Source organism: Anomaloglossus baeobatrachus, chromosome 6 (assembly GCF_048569485.1).
Source record: "Anomaloglossus baeobatrachus isolate aAnoBae1 chromosome 6, aAnoBae1.hap1, whole genome shotgun sequence".
NCBI classification, from domain to species: Eukaryota; Metazoa; Chordata; class Amphibia; order Anura; family Aromobatidae; genus Anomaloglossus; species Anomaloglossus baeobatrachus.
Window position 1 is genome coordinate 9,694,346 of NC_134358.1, and position 19,794 is coordinate 9,714,139.

At 47.5% G+C, this 19,794-nt stretch overlaps 1 protein-coding gene across 1 annotated transcript; it reads right to left on the bottom strand.

Annotated features, from left to right (window-relative positions):
- Positions 1-2,171: 2,171 nt before the first annotated feature.
- KIAA1586 (KIAA1586 ortholog) lies at positions 2,172-3,578 on the bottom strand. Its single transcript, XM_075315951.1, is given in 4 exon segments — positions 2,172-3,277; positions 3,280-3,366; positions 3,404-3,487; positions 3,530-3,578. Coding segments are annotated over 4 exon segments (1,326 nt in total).
- Positions 3,579-19,794: the final 16,216 nt, after the last annotated feature.

Here is a 19,794-nt window from a genome sequence, read left to right on the forward strand (position 1 = left end):
CTACTCTGCACTGCGGTGGTCCTCTCGGCCATCGCTTCACTATGATAGAGAGGAGTCAGGACATGCAGAGCATCGCAGCTATGATAGAGAGGAGTCAGGATATGCAGAGCATCGCAGCTATGATAGAGAGGAGTCAGGACATGCAGAGCATCGCAGCTATGATAGAGAGGAGTCAGGACATGCAGAGCATCGCAGCTATGATAGAGAGGAGTCAGGATATGCAGAGCATCGCAGCTATGATAGAGAGGAGTCAGGACATGCAGAGCATCACAGCTATGATAGAGAGGAGTCAGGACTTGCAGAACATCACAGCTATGATAGAGAGGAGTCAGGACATGGAGAGCATCGCAGCTATGATAGAGAGGAGTCAGGACTTGCAGAGCATCACAGCTATGATAGAGAGGAGTCAGGACTTGCAGAGCATCACAGCTATGATAGAGAGGAGTCAGGACTTGCAGAGCATCACAGCTATGATAGAGAGGAGTCAGGACTTGCAGAGCATCGCAGCTATGATAGAGAGGAGTCAGGACATGGAGAGCATCGCAGCTATGATAGAGAGGAGTCAGGACTTGCAGAGCATCACAGCTATGATAGAGAGGAGTCAGGACTTGCAGAGCATCACAGCTATGATAGAGAGGAGTCAGGACATGGAGAGCATCGCAGCTAGGATAGACAGGAGTCAGGACACTGTTGAAAAATATATGGCTTACTTATTTTTTTAAGTAAGAATGCAATGAGGCGCAGGAAAGGTAGACTTCAAGGCAGGGGTGGGATTCAAATTTTTAACAACAGGTTCTGTGTTTGTGTGTAGGGAAGCCCCACCCATTTTTCAAACCCACACCCCTTTTAAGTCCCACCCATTTCAAGCCACACCCATTCATTAAACATATATGAATAAGGTTGCAGTCTGACAGCTGTTAAGAATTGGAGCGACATTGGAATACTTCATGTTCTGGCTGGCGACTCTCCTGACCCGCATGTGAAAGCTGCATTTCCACTATAATAGTAATCAAAAGTAAAATCACCATACCCTTTCTGGAAAGTTTTGTAATTTAAGTCCAATATTTGGGCTACAATGACGCTTTTAATTGCAGCTTTAAATTGTCAAACACTCCCAATAAGTAGTATTGTAAGAAAAAATATTGAACTGTGTGCGAGGACGTGAAAGATTAAAGGATTTTAACGAAATACTAATTTGTTATGTGAAAAAAACCCAAAACAGTTTAATGATTAAATATTTTAATATTTAACAGAAGATGCTGCACTGGCAGGACTCCATAACTGGTCAGCATACAGGGACAGGAGCCAAAAGCACATGTACTGTATTTATATACTGTATATACTTTTTTAGAAGAAAAATCTTGGGCCATTAATTCAAGCTGGCCAATGTTAAGTTTAAGTGCACTACAACACTTGATAAGTGCGGTCTCTTTCAACTTTCAAGAAAAAGATGCCCAAGATTTCGTTTTACATGTCGTGTCTCACATCTAATTTAGATTGCAATATGTAAACAATAAATTGAGTTAATTTTCTTAGATTATTGGTTGCTCATGCAGCATGTAATAGAAAGTATGGGGAATGGTTCACTAAACTGCAGAGAATAAATATGCATTAAAGGGAGCCTGTCACCAGATTTGGGGCCTATAAGCTGCGGCCACCACCAGTGGGCTCTTATATACAACATGTTAGAATACTGTATATAAGAGCCCAGGTCGCTGTGTAGAATATAAAAAAACACTTTATAATACTCACCTAGGAGGTCGCCCCGCTGCAGACTAGTCAGATGGGTGTGTGTTCTCAGGTGCCGGCGCCTCCTCTTTCGGCCATCTTGGTCATCCTTCTTCCTTCATCCTAAGGAGGTCCTGCGCAGGCGCACTTTGATCTGTCCTGCTCAGGGCAGATCAAAGTATTGTAGTGCGCCTGTGCGGGACCTAAATACTAGTCTGTGTGCATGACGTAGGATGCGTCATGCACCCAAGCTTCAGAAGAAAGTAGACCAAGATAGCCGAAAGAGGAGGTGCTGGCACTGGAGAATGGAGACGCCCATCAGACCAGTCTGCACCGGAGCAACCTCCTAGGTGAGTATTAGGCCATGTGCGCACGTTGCATAATTACATGCTTTTACGCTGCGTTCTGCACCGCAGCGTAAAAGCCTGCGTCCCCAGCACAATCTATGTAGGTTGTGTTAAATTCTGCAACTTGCCCTCTCCTTCGGGCAACAGAGATAGCGTAAGCTCAGATGGCCATGAACTTGGTTCCAACAAGGAGAAGAGGGTCAATAAATATTTGTAGTGGTTTACCTTTTCTTCACGTGTAGCTGTGTCCATCTGTCTTGTATTAGCAGTGGAAAGCAACCTACTTTTCATATTGTCAATGACACTTTGTAGTAATTGTAATCGTGGAAGGCCAATATTTTGTTTTTGAATCACATGAAAGGGAATATCTTTAAATTGCTCGTTGTTAATTATTGTCGCAACCTGTGCTTCATGGTGTCCTGGTTGCTCCTTTAGGTTTTTAAGTGCTCTAATGCACCTACAAAGTAGACGGTCTGCCTTCACAAGAGAAACATCCCTTTTTTGTAAAGCAAGGGATAGAAGAGAAAGCTCATCTCGAATGTCTAGCATTAAAGCCAAATCTTTAAAGAAACACAGATTTTCCATTTATTTTTAAGCCCCCAAGAAAAAATTGTCATTTGAAAAGTGCTTCTAGAGGGCTGGATATGCTGGCCACACAGCTTTAGCAGCACGGGCGCTACTTGCTACCCACCGAGGACCCAGGATTCCACCTATCTTGACTATCTCCAACTCTAGATCTGCTGCTATTTTATGAAGTTCACACTGATTTTTGTTAGATACATGGTAAATATTATATATTTTTTCAAGGGAAATTTTAAAGTGATTCACTTGAGATATGGAACTGATTGCATCCTCAAGAGCAAGTTGAACTCTGTGACTTAAGCAGTGCCATATCACAATTTTGGGATATTCTGTTAGAACTCTGGCAGCCACCCCAGACTCGCAGCCCAGCATGGCACTAGCACCGTCAGAGCAAAATCCTATCAAAGTCTCTTATAAATAGTCTTTATCAAAACCATTTTCACGCAAGGATTTAAAGAGAGCATTGCTTATGGCCTCAGCGGTGGTAGATTCAAGCTCCTTCAAATCAACAAAGACATTGACAGGGTCAGGAGAAGTGGGTACATTACAACGTATATAGATCACTAGAGCACTCTTCTGAGATACAGTAGACGATTCGTCAATTATAATGCACAACTTAGATTTATAACTATTATTTTAGAAAACAAATCTCTTATTTTTGAGGATATATGTTGAACAATTGTTATGGCAGTTTTCCTTGAATGAAGACCTACTCCAAGATCAACACCATTGACTTCATGCAGCGCAACGTCCGTCTCTGTCAGCCAAAGGCTGATTACGCAAAGCTAGGCTATACACAATATTAAAAGCATGGATTGTTGAAGCCAACGCTTTCACATTGGCTCAGTCGATGGCAAGTGTCAATGTACTACGCTTTGAAGCCTTAAGAATGGTCTCGGCTTTGTCATGCCATATAGACATTGCAAGCTCTCTTAATTTTTTTCGAAGAGAAGCTTGTTGAATATATTTAAGGGTACCACTTGGTTTCACTGAACACTTCTTCCATTCAGCAGAAAGATGACAAGATTTTGATCTTGTCACTCCTAATGTTCTTCCAACTTTACAGCATACATTACAACCCAATTTACCATTTTTAAAAGTAAGCCATGGGTACAAATTCACAAAATAATTTACTTGCTTTTGGGACCAACATGAAATTAAACTGCAACTGCTTGTTCTCAGGTCTGCAACAGTTGTACATGACAATGGGGCATTAAGTAGAGGCTTAGGGGCAACATCTGCGCCACAGTCCTGGCCAACATCTGTGCCACAGTCCTGGCCAACATCTGCGCCACAGTCCTGGCCAACATCTGCGCCACAGTCCTGGCCAACATCTGCGCCACAGTCCTGGCCAACATCTGCGCCACAGTCCTGGCCAACATCTGCGCCACAGTCCTGGCCAACATCTGCGCCACAGTCCTGGCCAACATCTGCGCCACAGTCCTGGCCAACATCTGCGCCACAGTCCTGGCCAACATCTGCGCCACAGTCCTGGCCAACATCTGCGCCACAGTCCTGGCCAACATCTGCGCCACAGTCCTGGCCAACATCTGCGCCACAGTCCTGGCCAACATCTGCGCCACAGTCCTGGCCAACATCTGCGCCAAAGTCCTGGCCAACATCTGCGCCACAGCCCTGGCCAACATCTGCGCCACAGTCCTGGCCAACATCTGCGCCACAGTCCTGGCCAACATCTGCGCCACAGTCCTGGCCAACATCATCGCCACAGTCCTGGCCAACATCTGCGCCACAGTCCTGGCCAACATCTGCGCCACAGTCCTGGCCAACATCTGCGCCACAGTCCTGGCCAACATCTGCACCACAGTCCTGGCCAACATCTGCGCCACAGTTCTGGCCAACATCTGCGCCACAGTCCTGGCCAACATCTGCGCCACAGTCCTGGCCAACATCTGCGCCACAGTCCTGGCCAACATCTGCGCCACAGTCCTGGCCAACATCATCGCCACAGTCCTGGCCAACAGTACCTGTATTGATTACATAGCTACTAATATCTAAGACAGAAGTGTCAAATACGTTTTGCTTCTTTTTCTTGTTTTCCTGATTAAAATAGTTCAATATAGTAGATTGTCTCTTCATTCTCTTTGAAATAATTAGATCGGTCAAACCTTGAGCTGTATTCATTACTAAACTGTCTTGTCAGTTTATAGCCAACGCCATGAAATGCTGTGAAATAAGAATATATATGTATAAGAAGGTGCACGCGCACCATAGCCCCTTTCATAGCATTGGTACAACTATGAAAACATTTTATTGTTCACTTGCATCTAAAACATTAAACTAATGATGGAGTCATTTGCTATGGATGGAGCTCATTACATTTTTGTTAAACTACAGTGTAATAGCAAAAGCAGATTAACATGGACTTCATGATGGCATAGTGCTGGAAGAGTTGTCATGAGGGCGTATTGTAATCCATCACATGGACTTATAATAACCAAAGCATCAGTAATCTACCAAACGTTGTTGACCTACTACATGTTGTTCACTGGATGTGTTGTATAGTGCGGCCTTTCATGTGGGATTTCAGGGTAAGTTACATTTCTCCTTGTGGAAACTGACGTGCCAATGTGAACTGTGATACTCCTCTTGAAAACAAAAAGCTAATTGCCTTTCAGGGTGAAAGAGGACATTGCAAGGCTTGTTAAGAGGCACATTCCCACTCTTGATTGCTACTTCCAATAGGTGGCACCAGAGGTCAAGTCCTCTTCCACCCTATAGAGGCAATTGCCTAATATGATAGCTCGTATGGAATTATATTACATACAATGTGCAAAATAGGTTTTGTTTCCCCCCCATCAGGTATTAGAAATAAAAGTGGATTAACGATTTGTTAAGAGACAACTGAAAAGTGTCATTAGAGTCTTAGTGACCTTCAATACATTCTTTTACGATCCTGAAAAGAATAGCATCCATCATCAGGTAAAAATCTGTCCCTGTACATTATAGCTGAAACTGCCACATCAGTCACAACTGGTGCTGACATAGACCATGGCCAATTAACAACCCTTAAATTCTGTCAATAGTGTTAACAGCATCAAAGTTTCCCAAACTCCATTCCTCAGGGGCAGGGCCACCAACAGGTCATGTTTTCTGGATTCCCTTAGTATTGCACAAGTGAAACAAAATGTGGCAATTTATGATGTCTTGATAATGATTCAATCCCCTGTGTAATACAAGGAAATCACTGATCTAGATGGTTACATAGTAGTTAAGGGGGCTTTACACGCTGCGACATCGCTAACGATATATCGTCGGGGTCACGTCGTTAGTGACGCACATCCAGCGCCGTTACCGACATCGCAGCGTGTGACACCAAGGAGTGACGATCACCGATCGCAAAACCGTCAAAAATCAGTGATCAGTGACACGTCGCTCCTTTTCATAATATCGTTGCTGCTGCAGATACAATGTTGTTTGTCGTTCCTGCGGCACCACACATCGCTATGTGTGACACCACAGGAACGACGAACATCTCCTTACCTGCGTCCACCGGCAATGAGGAAGGAAGGAGGTGGGCGGGATCTTCCGCCCGCTCATCTCCGTCCCTCCGCTTCTATTGGACGGCTGCCATGTGACGTCACTGTGACGCTGCACAAACCGCCCCCTTAGAAAGGAGGCGGATCGCCGGCTAGAGCGACGTCGCAGGGCAGGTAAGTTTGTGTGACGGGGCCTAGCGATGTTGTGCACCACGGGCAGCGATTTGCCCGTGACGCGCAACCGACGGGGGCGGGTACGATCGCTAGCGATATCGATCGCAATATCGCAGCGTGTAAAGTACTCTTTAGGCACATAGTATTGCCGCATTGTCATTTACTGTTTTAGGAAAGAATTGAACCTGTTGAATATTTGCTGGAGACGTCTATTGTATGATGACAGCCGTGTTGACGCAGGATGGACTGCAGACTCTCTCTCCCCTCCATGGGTAGGGGGATTTTGGTAGTCCCGGGGCCCGGAGTTGTTGGCTGTAAGGTGGATTGCGGGGCTTGGCCGGGTGCAGGGTCACGGGGCAGCGCAGTGCCAGACGGCACGGTGGTACTTACTCAGCCAGTAACGTACACGGAGTCTCTGGTAAAACGAATGGCTGGATGGACGACTGCGGCGGTCACTCCTGGTAGGTTGGTGGTAACTGTCTCTCCCTGCAACGGTGTTGTGTTCTCGGCCCCGATGGCTTCCCACCGGTAGCCCGCTCCCCAGCGGTATATTTGCCGGAGGAGCCCCTTTTGCCCGCAGGCGCCTGCCCTGGGAACTCTAGCTGTGGCGGTAGCTATATTTCCCTTCACGGTTGAGCGGTTGCCTTTAGTCGGTCTTTACTGCTGGGAAACCCCGGAGGTTCCCATCGCTGACGGATTTGACCAGTTTAACGGCGACTCCAAGCCTGGTCGGGGTCCGCAGGCCCTGCCAAATGGTGCTGGCCTCTCTTCGCTCCCCGGTCCGGTACCGGCGGGCCACCGCCCGTCCCCAGTCCTTACGGTTGTGCGTCAATCGGCCTCGCCTGCAGACGGTCACCACCGTCTGCCAACCTTGCTGTTTCTGTGCCCGGACCACGTACCCGGACACAGCAAGTCAACTCCTCCACTACCACTTCCTCAACTCTCCAGACTCCACTGCACTGAACTCTTTTCCTGCCTCCAGGACTGTGAACTCCTCGGTGGGATGAGCCAACCGCCTGTCTCTACCCCACCTGGTGTGGACATCAGCCCCTGGAGGGAGGCAACAAGGATTTTGTGTGTGCGGCTGATGTGCCTAACCGGGGTGTGGGGTGTGTTGTTGCAGTACCTGTGACGTCCTGGCTTGTCCAGAGCGCCACATCACTATCAGCGCGTCCCTGCTGCAGCCAATAGCTCCTCCCAGACTCCAGTCCCCAGCCGAGAAGTAGTAAGTTACCTCCCACCACGCTGCTCCTCACTTATCTCTGCCAGCACAGCCGCGCTGTTTACAGATGCCGCAGAGCAGACTGTGCATGGGCGGCGCCGGCAAGAGAACCGGATCGCAGCTCTGGGATCTTACCGGTTCTGGGAACCAGCTGCTGTTTTAACAACCGGTTCCACCGAACCGGTGAGAACCGGCTGAACCTCACCCCTGCTTCAAGGTTTATAAATAAACAAATGTATTTTATATAGGATAAAAATGATTGACAAAAAATAAAAGACTTCATTGTACAAAAATTATGTAAGTTTGCACAGTCGCCGGCATAGAGGTCCCGCGCAGGCGCACTACAGTGCTGTGATCTGCCCCTCAGATACTGCTCCTCTAAAAACATGAAAGCAAATTTGTACTGACAGCTTTTCTCAGGAGGTATGCTGTAAAAGCCATTACTGATGTCCAATACAGAGAAAATCTCAATAGGGGGGTCCTACTCTATATTTAATATTTCCATTGTGCCCTGCAGCCTCAAAAATTCATTAAAAATAGAACCATATTAAAGCAACACATTTACACATTTTTGAGGCCGCAGGGCACAATGGAAATATTAAATATAGAGTAGGACCCCCCTATTGAGATTTGCCGTGACGTGGCAGGGGTGGCTCAAAAGGTTGATCATTTTTTTGCTAAAAATCTCCTTTTTGCCTTGTAGTACAGTTGGAATTATTTGTGAATTTACACTTTTAATTTCTCGCACGACATTTTTCAAGCAGTGCTGGCTCCCCCCTTCTGATGTATATTGGTTCGGTGGCTGATCCCCACCATGCCGTGCACACTTGGTCTGGTTTGCAGATTCCTTCTGTTTCTACCAAAATTATATATTGGTGGCTGTTCACACTTCACCACCTCCCCTTTCTCCACAGGCTTTGTAATTAAGCACCATTTACTTGGGCCTGTTCCACCTTTATTCATGGACCCTGGTCTGGCACTGTGAGGGTTACTTCTGAAATTGTCCTGGTGTGTGTGACGTTTGCTACACATGTTGGTGTGAAGCCCCACAGGTGTTGAGTCGGTGCATTACCTTTACGGACTCCACGTGGGATGGTCTGGTCACAGGTAGGGAACCTTCTCTTTAGGATTTTCATGACACCACTCTCAGTTTTGCGGTTAGGGGACCGCCACTGCAGGTTAATGGACGCCTGGGGGGTTGTTGGTAGGTGCAGTTAGATGGTGTGGCCCCCCGAGAGTAGGGCTGGCCCCAGGGCCCGTTTTGAGTGCGTGGAACCACAAGGCACAGAATGACTCAAACACAGTCCAGGCAGTCTTTCAGGGTTTTTACTCACAGTTGATGGCAGGGTGAGTAACCCGGGCGTAGCTGGGATGAGCCAGGCTGGAACCAGGTATCCTTCCGGCTGGCTGATGAGGGTGACTACCAACTCGCCTTCCTAGCCCTGTGTGTTTTGGGGTGACCCCTACTTGAAGCCCTGCTGGGGTCGCCCAGGGAAGTTGCTGATGCCTCTCTCCCCTTCTTTTGGCCCGTTTGCTTGTAGCCTGGACCAGGTCACTGCAGCTGCTTGCCTCCTGTGAACTATGAGTACGTGGCTCCGGACTCTGTGTGTGGTGGTCAGGGCGTGAAGTACCCCCACCTGCAGGTTGAGCAGGACAACTGATTGGTCCCCTACTCTGAGAGCCTACACTCGTGCGGGCCTGGTACCTCCCTGGCAGTCCCCTTACTCTGCCACCTCTTTGCTCTCTCTAGCCTTGGGTGGATTTCGGGTAGCACTACCAGGTGACCGATCTCCCCTGTTGGTAGTCACTGCGCGGACGCTGTCCGTGTTGTGTCAGCTTCCAGGATCTACTCCACATGTCTGCTCTCCCTGAGCTGCACTCCAGACTCAGCTCACTACTCCCTCCCCTCTGTGCTTGCCTATGCAACCTAGCAACCAGGCTCTCTACCACACCCCTTGAGTGGACATGGAGGCTACGCCCCCTCCTGGATTCCCCAGGGGTCCCTATTAAAGGTAGATGTGTGAGACCTGATTACTATGTGCCTGTGTAGTCACACCTCGGTCAGCCTTCCGGATTACCTGTATTGTACTGCCCCCAGCATAGATGCAGTACTCAGTGGTGCCTGACCAGGTCAGGGGCGCCACATTGGGACCTGTGCTACCATTATTCGCAATTGCCTTTCCTTGCAAACATGGAAGCGGTTTCTGAAATGTTACAGGTAAATGTGTTGCTTTAATATGGTTCTACTTTTAATTAATTTTTGAGGCCGCAGGGCACAATGGAAATATTAAATATAGAGTAGGACCCCCCTATTGAGATTTGCAGTGACCTGGCAGGAGTGGCTCAAAAGGTTGATCAATTGTTTGCTAAAAATCTCCTTTTTGCATTGTAGTACATTTGGAATTATTTGTGAATTTACACTTTTAATTTTTCGCACGATATTTTTCAAGCAGCGCTGGCTCCCCCCTTCTGAGAGAAATACTTTGCCTTAGCGTTTAACCTTGCCGTCATGTCATGTGTATCCGCCACAATCGGTGTGACATTGGGAGTATGCTTCTGAAACATCCATAGATCCAATATCATCCGATAGCTAACATCAACCTCTAGCCAACAATCAGAGACACATCTTTTATTGTGTGCCTAGCCAAACAGCAGTACACTACCATCAATTGCCCCATCCCCATAGGGAATTGCCACCTCCCCATAGGGCTTTAAAACACCAGGTAGTTATGGTCCATGGAACACAGGCTATAGGCCGGCATTTATATTAAAACAATGAAGACAGGCATTACACTATTGTCCACTAATGAAGAATGTCCCAGCACAGTAAACATGTGCCTCAGGTATCCGAGTCTCATCACCAGCACCTCCATCTCTGGGGCTTAACGTCAGTTGATGAGGGTCGGGATCCTGTTGGGACTCTACTTTGTCTGGGCCAGGATCCAACCCACAAAGATTTTGGGCATCAGTACAGATGCTTTTGTGTCGCCCACCGCTCCCCAGGACATCTATCCACTTGCAGGGACGCCGTGGGAACACACCTTGTCGGTATTTCTGGCAACAGGTCAGTCAGGTTTTCTTTATATCGAGTCGTGACTCCACTCTCGGTTTTGCGGTCAGGGATGTGGGTGACCGCCACTGCAGTTTAACGAGCGTCTGGGGCTGATGGTATTGCAGTCGGATGGTGTGGCCTCCCGAGAGTGAGGCTGGCCCCAGGAGCTCGGGTGTATGTGCGTACAATCACAAGTCGCAGAAGAACTCACACACAGTCCAAGATGTCTTTCAGGTTGTTTACTCACTTTCAGCTGTGGCAAGTGGTACCCGGGCGATGTTGAGACAAACCGCGGGGAGAACCAGGTATCCTTCAGGCAGATCCAGGGGTGACTGTCAACTCGCCTTCCTAGCCCTTTTTGTTTTGAGATGACCCCTGACTTGGAGTACTGCGGGAAACATCCAGGGAAGTCGCAACTGCCTTTTCTCCCCTTTCTGGCCCGTTTGCTGTCAGCGTGGACCAAGTAAAGATGGCTTCTTGCCCTATCTCACTTATGGGCCCCCTCATTGCTGCTGATGCTGCGGACTCTGTGTTGGTTGGTGAGGCACATCCAGCACCCTCACCGGCAGGTTGGCAGGTTTAGCAGACCAAGTAAATGGGCTTCTGCTCTAGGGACCTGTTTCCCCGTGCGGGCCTTGCCTACCAGAAGTCCCCGTACTCAACTGCCTTGCTTCTTCCTGAGGGGCCTTTCAGGCTGACTGTGTGGCAACTGAACTCCCCCGCTGACAGCCACTATACGTGCAGGGTCTGACTAGTGATTGCACTCTCCGCTTCCTCACTTCAGACTGACTCACTGCTGCCTCCCCACTGTGCCTGTCTCTGCAACCTAGCAACCAGCTTCTCTACCGCACCCCATGATTGGATGTAGAGGTCACGCCCCCTCCTGGGTCTGCCCAGGGGTCGCCTCATTGCTATGTGTGAGACCTAGTCACTATGTGTCTGTGTGTTCACTCCCTATTCAGCCATCAGGATTACCTGTTTGCACTCACCCAGCATGGGTGCAGTACTCAGTGGCGCCTGACCAGGTCAGGGGCGCCACACTTTCCTCCTCCTCAGTCTGGGAATCTTTGGAGCAGACCTGTGATGCCCATAGGATAGAATGTGTGACCAGCTCCTGAGACTCGACCATGTGTGGTTCCTCACAGTCAGTATGCCTGTTGGAGATTTGTGACATGGGGGGAAACAAGTGTAATTGGGGTGACACCTCTTGGGAATAAACTGTGTGTGACTTGGAGAAAGAGGAGGAGAAGCTATTTGATACAGTGCTTGAAACCTACTACACCAGGTACAGAATTATTAGGCAAGTTGTATTTTAGCAAATTTTTTTTATTATTGATCAACAACTTTGTTCTCAATCACCCAAAAGACTCATAAATATCAAAGCTTAATATGTTTGGCAGTTGGGGGTTTTTACATTTGGCTATCTTAGGAGGATCTGTTTGTGCAGGTAACGATTACTGTGCAGAATTATTAGGCAACTTAATAAAAACCAAATATATTCCCATCTCACTTGTTTATTTTCCCCAGGTAATCCAATACAACTGCACAAAATTTAGAAATAAACATTTCTGAGGACACTCAGCAGCAACCATCCATAGATTCTGTCATTGCTTCATCTGTTTACGATCCACATTGCGTGCAGCAGCCACCACAGCCTCCAGACACTGCTCCCAGAGGTGGACTGTTTTCCCTCCCTGTAGATCTCACATTTTATGAGGGACCACAGATTCTCTATGGGGTTCAGATCAGGTGAACAAGGGGGCCATGTCATTATTTTTTCATCTTTTAGCCCTTTACTGGCCAGCCACGCTGTGGAATAGTTGGATGCATGCGATGGAGCATTGTCCTGCATGAAAATCATGTTTTTCTTGAACGATACCGACTTCTTCCTGTACCACTGCTTGAAGAAGTTGTCTTCCAGAAACTGGCAGTAGGTCTGGGAGTTGAGCTTCCTCCATCCTCAACCCGAAAAGGTCCCACAAGTTGATCTTTGATGACCCCAGCCCATACCAGTGCCCACCTCCATCTTGCTGGCGTCTGAGTCGGAGTGGAGCTCTCTGCCCTTTACTGATCCAGCCTCTGGCCCATCCATCTGCCCATCCAGAGTCACTCTCATTTCATCAGTCCATAAAACCTGTGAAGAATCAGTCTTCAGATATTTCTTGGTCCAGTCTTGAGGTTTTATCTTATGTTTCTTGGTCAGAGGTGGTGGTTTTCAGCCTTCCTTACCTTGGCCATGTCCCTGAGTATGGCACATCTTGTGCTTTTTGACACTCCAGTAACGTTGCAGCTCTGAAATATGGACAAACTGGTGGCAAATGGCATCTTGGCAGCTTCACGCCTGATTTTCCTCAATTCATGGGCAGTTATTTTGCACCTTTTTTGCCCAGCACGCTTCTTGTGACCCTGTTGGCTATTTGCCATGAAACGCTTGATTGTTCGGTGATAATCACGCTTCAAAAGTTTGGCAATTTCCAGATTGCTGCGTCCCTCTGCAATAGGTAGAAAACTGTGGAAAGGAAAGCGCAAATAGGGTCTTACCCAGCTGATGGAAAGGGTGAAAATAAGTGTTAGACTCACCTATAATGGTTGTGCCAGTCACAACCATTATGCACGCATGTAGAAATCCAAGTCCGGCAGCAGTCCCAAAATCGGCTGATAACAGAGAGTAAACGGGAAATGGGTTGTAAATCCGCGCCAAGGAGTCGGAGGATTCAAAGGAGATTTCTGCTTCTTTTATTGGCATGCACATGTCTACGCGTTTCAGAAGTCACAGCTCCCTTCATCAGGACAGCAAGCAAGGAACATCAAATCTGATACAAGCAGAATCTGAGTAGTATAAAAAACCTTTGTGGTGACGTCATCAGACCAACCACTGTTTGGAAAAAACGTCAAAGGCACACCCATCCTGAGTCAGCATGACGTGCTAATAGCAAATGATACAATACAATTCAAAAAACAATGAAAATAAGTTCATTCCACATTGCATTTAAACACAATCCTTAATAAATTGTGTCCGGCAGAAAAAGCGTTAAAGAGTCCTAGAAAAGAAACAGCAAAAAGAAAAATTGGTTCATATGTTTTGAACCAGGGTCAGAATTACGGGAGGAATAAAGTCAGGTTTACCGGGAGTAGGGTATTTAACCACAGAGCCATGCATTCAGATGCTGCGCGTGCGCGGTAAGCTTGTTTCACCCCTCCAACACCGGCCCTTGACGTCAACTTGTGTGAACCGCTCGGAGGCATGTGCAGTATGGCTTTTTCTGTCACTCGCTTCTCTCTATTCACTGTCCCGATAATACATTAGTGAGAGTTTTTTTCTTCTTTATAAAAAATTTTTTTTTCTTTTTTTCTCTCCTTGTCATCTACATGTTTACACTAAATTGCAATATACACTTCGATGTCCTAGATTCCTAGGACTGTTTTTTCAGTCCAAAGCTTTACGCACGAGCAGATGGCTCTGTGGTTAAATACCCTACTCCCGGTAAACCCGACTTTATTCCTCCTGTAATTCTGACCCTGGTGCAAAACATATGAACCAATTTTTCTTTTTGCTGTTTCTTTTCTAGGACTCTTTAATGCTCGAACCTCGAACCGCGCTCAACTCTACTTACCACGCATGCGCAGCATCTGAAATCAAAGCAGTGTTGTGGGGACACTCTCAGAGACATGTGCGGCATCGCCTACATATCAGGCTAGCATTGCGTGTGTAGGGAATTGAAGGGACGCTCGCTAGCGTTCTATATTCTAAAAATAAAATTTGAAATGTATCATAAATATTTGATTTGAGTATGAAAGACTCGACCACATTAATGCATGGCTCTGTGGTTAAATACCCTACTCCCGGTAAACCCGACTTTATTCCTCCCGTAATTCTGACCCTGGTTCAAAACATATGAACCAATTTTTCTTTTTGCTGTTTCTTTTCTAGGACTCTTTAACGCTTTTTCTGCCGGACACAATTTATTAAGGATTGTGTTTAAATGCAATGTGGAATGAACTTATTTTCATTGCTTTTTGATCCGTATTGTATCATTTGCTATTAGCACGTCATGCTGACTCAGGATGGGTGTGCCTTTTTTTATTATTATTATTATTGTTTATTTATAGAGCACCATTGATTCCATGGTGCTGTACATGAGGGGGTTACATACAGAATACATATACAAGTTACAATAGACAGACTGGTACAGAGGGAAGAGGGCCCTGCCCTTGCGGGCTTACATCCTAAAGGATTTTGGGGAGGAGACAGTAGGTGGGGTGTAGGTGGGGCGGCAGCTCCGCACGGTGGTGGGGCGGCAGCTCCGCACGGTGGTGGGGCAGCAGCTCCGCACGGTGGTGGGGCGGCAGCTCCGCACGGTGGTGGGGCGGCAGCTCCGCACGGTGGTGGGGCGGCAGCTCCGCACGGTGGTGGGGCGGCAGCTCCGCACGATGGTGGGGCGGCAGCTCCGCACGATGGTGGGGCGGCAGCTCCGCACGATGGTGGGGCAGTGGCGTCATTGTAGATTATAGGCATTTCTGAACAGATGAGTTTTCAGAGTCCGTTTGAAGTTTGCAAGTGTAGTAGATAGTCTGATGTGTTGAGGCAGTGAGTTCCAGGAGACTGGGGATGCTCGGGAGAAGTCTTGGAGTCGGTTGCATGAGGAGCGAATGAGAGAGGAGGAGAGAAGGAGATCTTGGGAGGACCGGAGGTTACGTTTTGGAGTGTAGCGAGAGATTAGTTCAGAGATATATGGAGGAGACAGATTATGGATAGCTTTGTAGGTCAGGGTTAGTAGTTTGAATTGGATACGATAGACGATTGGGAGCCAGTGGAGGGTCTTGCAGAGAGGAGAAGCGGGGTGGTATTGAGGAGAGAGGTGGATCATTCGGGCAGCAGAGTTAAGGATGGACTGGAGAGGGGCGAGTGTGTTAGCAGGGAGACCACAGAGGAGGATGTTGCAGTAGTCGATGCGGGAGATTATGAGGGCATGCACTAGCATTTTTGTAGATTGGGGATTGAGGAAAGGGCAGATTCTGGAGATATTTTTGAGTTGAAAACGGCAGGAGGTGGTGAGGGATTGGATGTGCGGTATGAAGGACAGGGCAGAGTCAAAGGTCACTCCGAGGCACCGAACTTTGGGTGCTGGGGAGAGCGTGATGTTATTAATTGTAATGGATAGGTCAGGTGGAGAGTGTAGGGGAGATGGAGGAAAGATGATCAGTTCAGTTTTGGCCACGTTAAGCTTTAGAAAGCGAGAGGAAAAGAAGGAAGATATAGCAGATAGGCACTCTGGGATTCTGGACAGCAGAGATGTGACATCTGGACCAGAGAGGTAGATCTGAGTGTCATCGGCATATAGGTGGTACTGAAAGCCATGGGACTTTATGAGTTGTCCCAGGCCAAATGTATAGATAGAAAAAAGTAAGGGTCCCAGGACAGAGCCTTGAGGGACACCAACAGAGAGAGAACGGGATGAAGAGGTTGTGTGGGAATGGGAGACACTAAAAGTGCGGTTGGAGAGGTATGAAGAGATCCAAGAGAGGGCGAGATCTCTGACACCAAGGGAAGAGAGGATCTGTAGTAGCAGGGAGTGGTCAACAGTGTCAAAGGCTGAGGATAGGTCTAGAAGTAGGAGTACAGAGAAGTGGTTGTTAGCTTTGGCGGTAAGTAAGTCATTTGTGATTTTAGTCAGGGCAGTTTCAGTGGAATGATGTGGACGGAAGCCGGACTGTAGGTTGTCAAAGAGAGAGTTAGAGGAGAGGTGGGAGGAAAGTTCAGCATGGACGTGCTGTTCCAGGAGTTTTGAGGCAAGTGGGAGTAGCGATATGGGTCGATAGCTGGTAGTAGAGGTTGGGTCGAGGGAAGGTTTCTTTAGGATAGGTGTGACTGTTGCATGCTTAAAGGCAGAAGGGAAGGTACCAGATGTTAGAGATAGGTTGAAGAGATGGGATAAGGCTGGAATAAGGATAGTGGTGAGGTTGGGGAGGAGGTGGGATGGGATGGGGTCAAGTGCGCATGTAGTGAGGTGTGCTTTTGAGAGAAGATGTGCAAGCTCTCCTTCGGTGATGGTGGGGAGGAAGTTTATGGGGGAGGAGCAGTGGTCTGTTATATGAAGGGGTTGTGGTGGTTCAGCAGAAAAGACTTGTCTGGTTTGGTCGATCTTTTCTTTGAAATATGTGGCAAATTCTTCTGCGGAGATGAGGGAGGTTGGAGGGGGCAGCGGTGGGCGAAGGAGGGAGGTAAAAGTGTTAAATAGCTGTTTGGGGTTGTGTGTTAAAGAGGATATGAGGTTTTTGAAGTAATTCTGTTTAGCAGAGGTAAGGGCCAAGCGAAATGTGTGAATTGTATTTTTGAATGTGGTGAAGTCTTCCTGGGAGTGCGTTTTCTTCCAGCGCCGCTCTGCGGCTCTAGACACTTGCCGTAGTTTTTTAGTGAGGCTGTTGTGCCAGGGTTGTCTATTGATTCGTCTTGCTCTGCCGTTCACAAGAGGAGCGACTGAATCAATAGCTGATGTGAGAGTGGCGTTGTAGAAAATGGTGGCACTGTTTGTGTCGTGGAGTGAAGATATGGAGGACAGCGGTAGGATAGAGTCAGAAAGGGTGTGTATGTTGATGTGTGCAAGGTTTCTGCGGGGGTGTGATACGTGCTGGACAGGGGGGGCAGGTGAGGAGGACAGGGCTGAAAAGGTCAGCAGATGGTGGTCAGATAAGGGGAGAGGGGAGGTAGTGAGGTTAGATAGAGAGCAGAGACGGGTGAAGATAAGGTCTAGTGTGTGGCCATCTTTGTGGGTGGCAGAGGCGGACAACTGAGTTAGACCAAAAGATGAGGCGAGGGAGAGGAGTTTGGAGGCTGCTGACTGGCGGGTGTCAGTAGGGATGTTGAAGTCACCCATGATGATAGTGGGGATGTCGGCAGAGAGAAAGTGTAGAAGCCAGGCAGAGAACTGGTCAATAAAGGCAGTGGTTGGGCCCGGGGGTCTGTATATGACGGCCACTTGGAGGTTGGAGGGAGAATAGATGCGGACAGAGTGCACTTCAAAGGAAGGCAGGACAAGGGAGGGTAGAGGTGGCATTGGGGTGAAGCTGCAGTTGTTAGAAAGGAGGAGGCCCACTCCTCCACCCTGTCTATTGCCAGGGCGAGGAGTGTGGGTGAAGTGGAGGCCACCGTAGCACAGCGCAGCAGGGGAGGCAGTGTTGGATGGTGTCAGCCATGTTTCGGTGAGGGCCAGAAAGGATAGACTGCTAGAGGTAAAGAGGTCGTGAATGAAGTGCAGTTTATTACAGACGGAACGGGCATTCCAGAGCGCTCCAGAGAGAGGGGGCTGCGGAGTGGCAGAGAGGGGAATGGATTTTATGTTGGAGAGGTTGCGGTAGTTACTACTAGATGGGGAGCGATAGGGGGGTGATAAAGAGGAGTGTCCCATCTGTGGGGGTCCAGGATTGGGAGATATGTCGCCAGCAGTGAGGAGAAGTAGAGAAAGGGAGAGCAGGTGGGAGAAGGAGAGTGGACGGCCTGGTCTGCGCGATACTAGAAGCGATCTGAGGTTTAGGAGCAGGTCAGCAGATGAGGACAGGTGGGGAGGTAAGAGGGAAGGGGAGATGAATATTTGTTTGGAGAGTGCTGGGGTTTGGGGATAGCGAAGGAGATTGAGGAGGAGTGGAGCAAAAACTGTGAGGGCGTAAGTGAACATGGTGTGAATTGGGTTTTCAAGTGGGAATAAGGGGAAGGAACTAAATGCAAGTGAAAGACACACAGTTAAAGAAGTAGAATTCACCTTCTGGTCACTTCTGGGACATTTCTGGTATATTTCTGAGCACTTATGAAGCACTTGTAGAAGTACAAAGACCAAGGTACACAGACCTAATGCCCTAAATATATACCAGTCTCATTACACAAGATGAACAGCAGGTGAGCAAGAGAAAAGGAAGCAGATCAAAGAGTTACACCATGTATGGAAACAAACTCACAGAAGAGAAGACAACACATAACTAATTACACAGCAGAGATAGGTCAGTTTAACATACCAATATCAGAAACAGCTTTAAGTGTGAAGACAGAACAGGAGAGTAGATTAGGATCTGTGCAGGAAATTCAGAGGGTCAATTCAAATGAACAGTGTTCATACCTGTGAATGAGACAGATGGATTGTCGTTTTTCCAAACAGTGGTTGGTCTGATGACGTCACCACAAAGGTTTTTTATACTACTCAGATTCTGCTTGTATCAGATTTGATGTTCCTTGCCTGCTGTCCAGATGAAGGGAGCTGTGACTCCTGAAACGCGTAGACATGTGCATGTCAATAAATGAAGCATAAATCTCCTTCGATTCCTCTGAGTCCTTGGCGTGGATTTACAACCCGTTTCCCGTTTACTCTCTGTTAGCATCCCTGTGCAAGATATCTCACAATTGTGGACTTTTCAGAGCCCGTCAAATCTCTCTTCTGACCCATGTTGCCAAAGGAAAGGAAGTTGCCTAATAATTAAGCACCCCTTATATAGGGTGTTGTGTCATTACACCGCACCCCTCCTCATTACAAAGATGCACATCACCTGATTTACTTCATTGGTAGTTGGCTCTCAGCCTATACAGCTTGGAGTAGGACGACATGTATAAGAAGCATCATGTGATCAAAATACTCATCTGCCTAATAATTCTGCACACGGTGTACAGCACTTGTTGTTGCTGAGCCTCATTTCCAAGTTGAATCAATGTTTGGCTGGCAAACAAATCTGGTGTAGTAGGCTGTCCAGTAACATAAGTTGTTCTTATTTCTTGGGATAGGATGAGCTGGCGTTTGCTCATTAAACCTTTGACTACCAGAACTTCCCACATGTACACCTTCAACACCCCGCCTATTCCCCTTTCTATGACAACCTCTTCTTGATTTACCACTCATGGTTGCTGTACCCTTCCCCTTTTTAAACAGATGTTTCGCACCCCTATGACCACACATATCACACACCTCACACAAAAGATAAATTAGTTACTAAAAGTTAGAAGATCACGATTTTACGTTGTTCAATAGCATTTTCTCAGCAGGCACCACTTTGTAGATACTGCACTAAAAGCTTTATTAGGACCACCGATAATAACGTGGCTATACCCAGAGCAATGTTTTTTCATTTTCTAAAGGTAAATTAAATTGGCATCATGCAGTGTGTACATTGCACTAACAATGCCTATACATGTGCTGTGCTGTGTAATTTGGA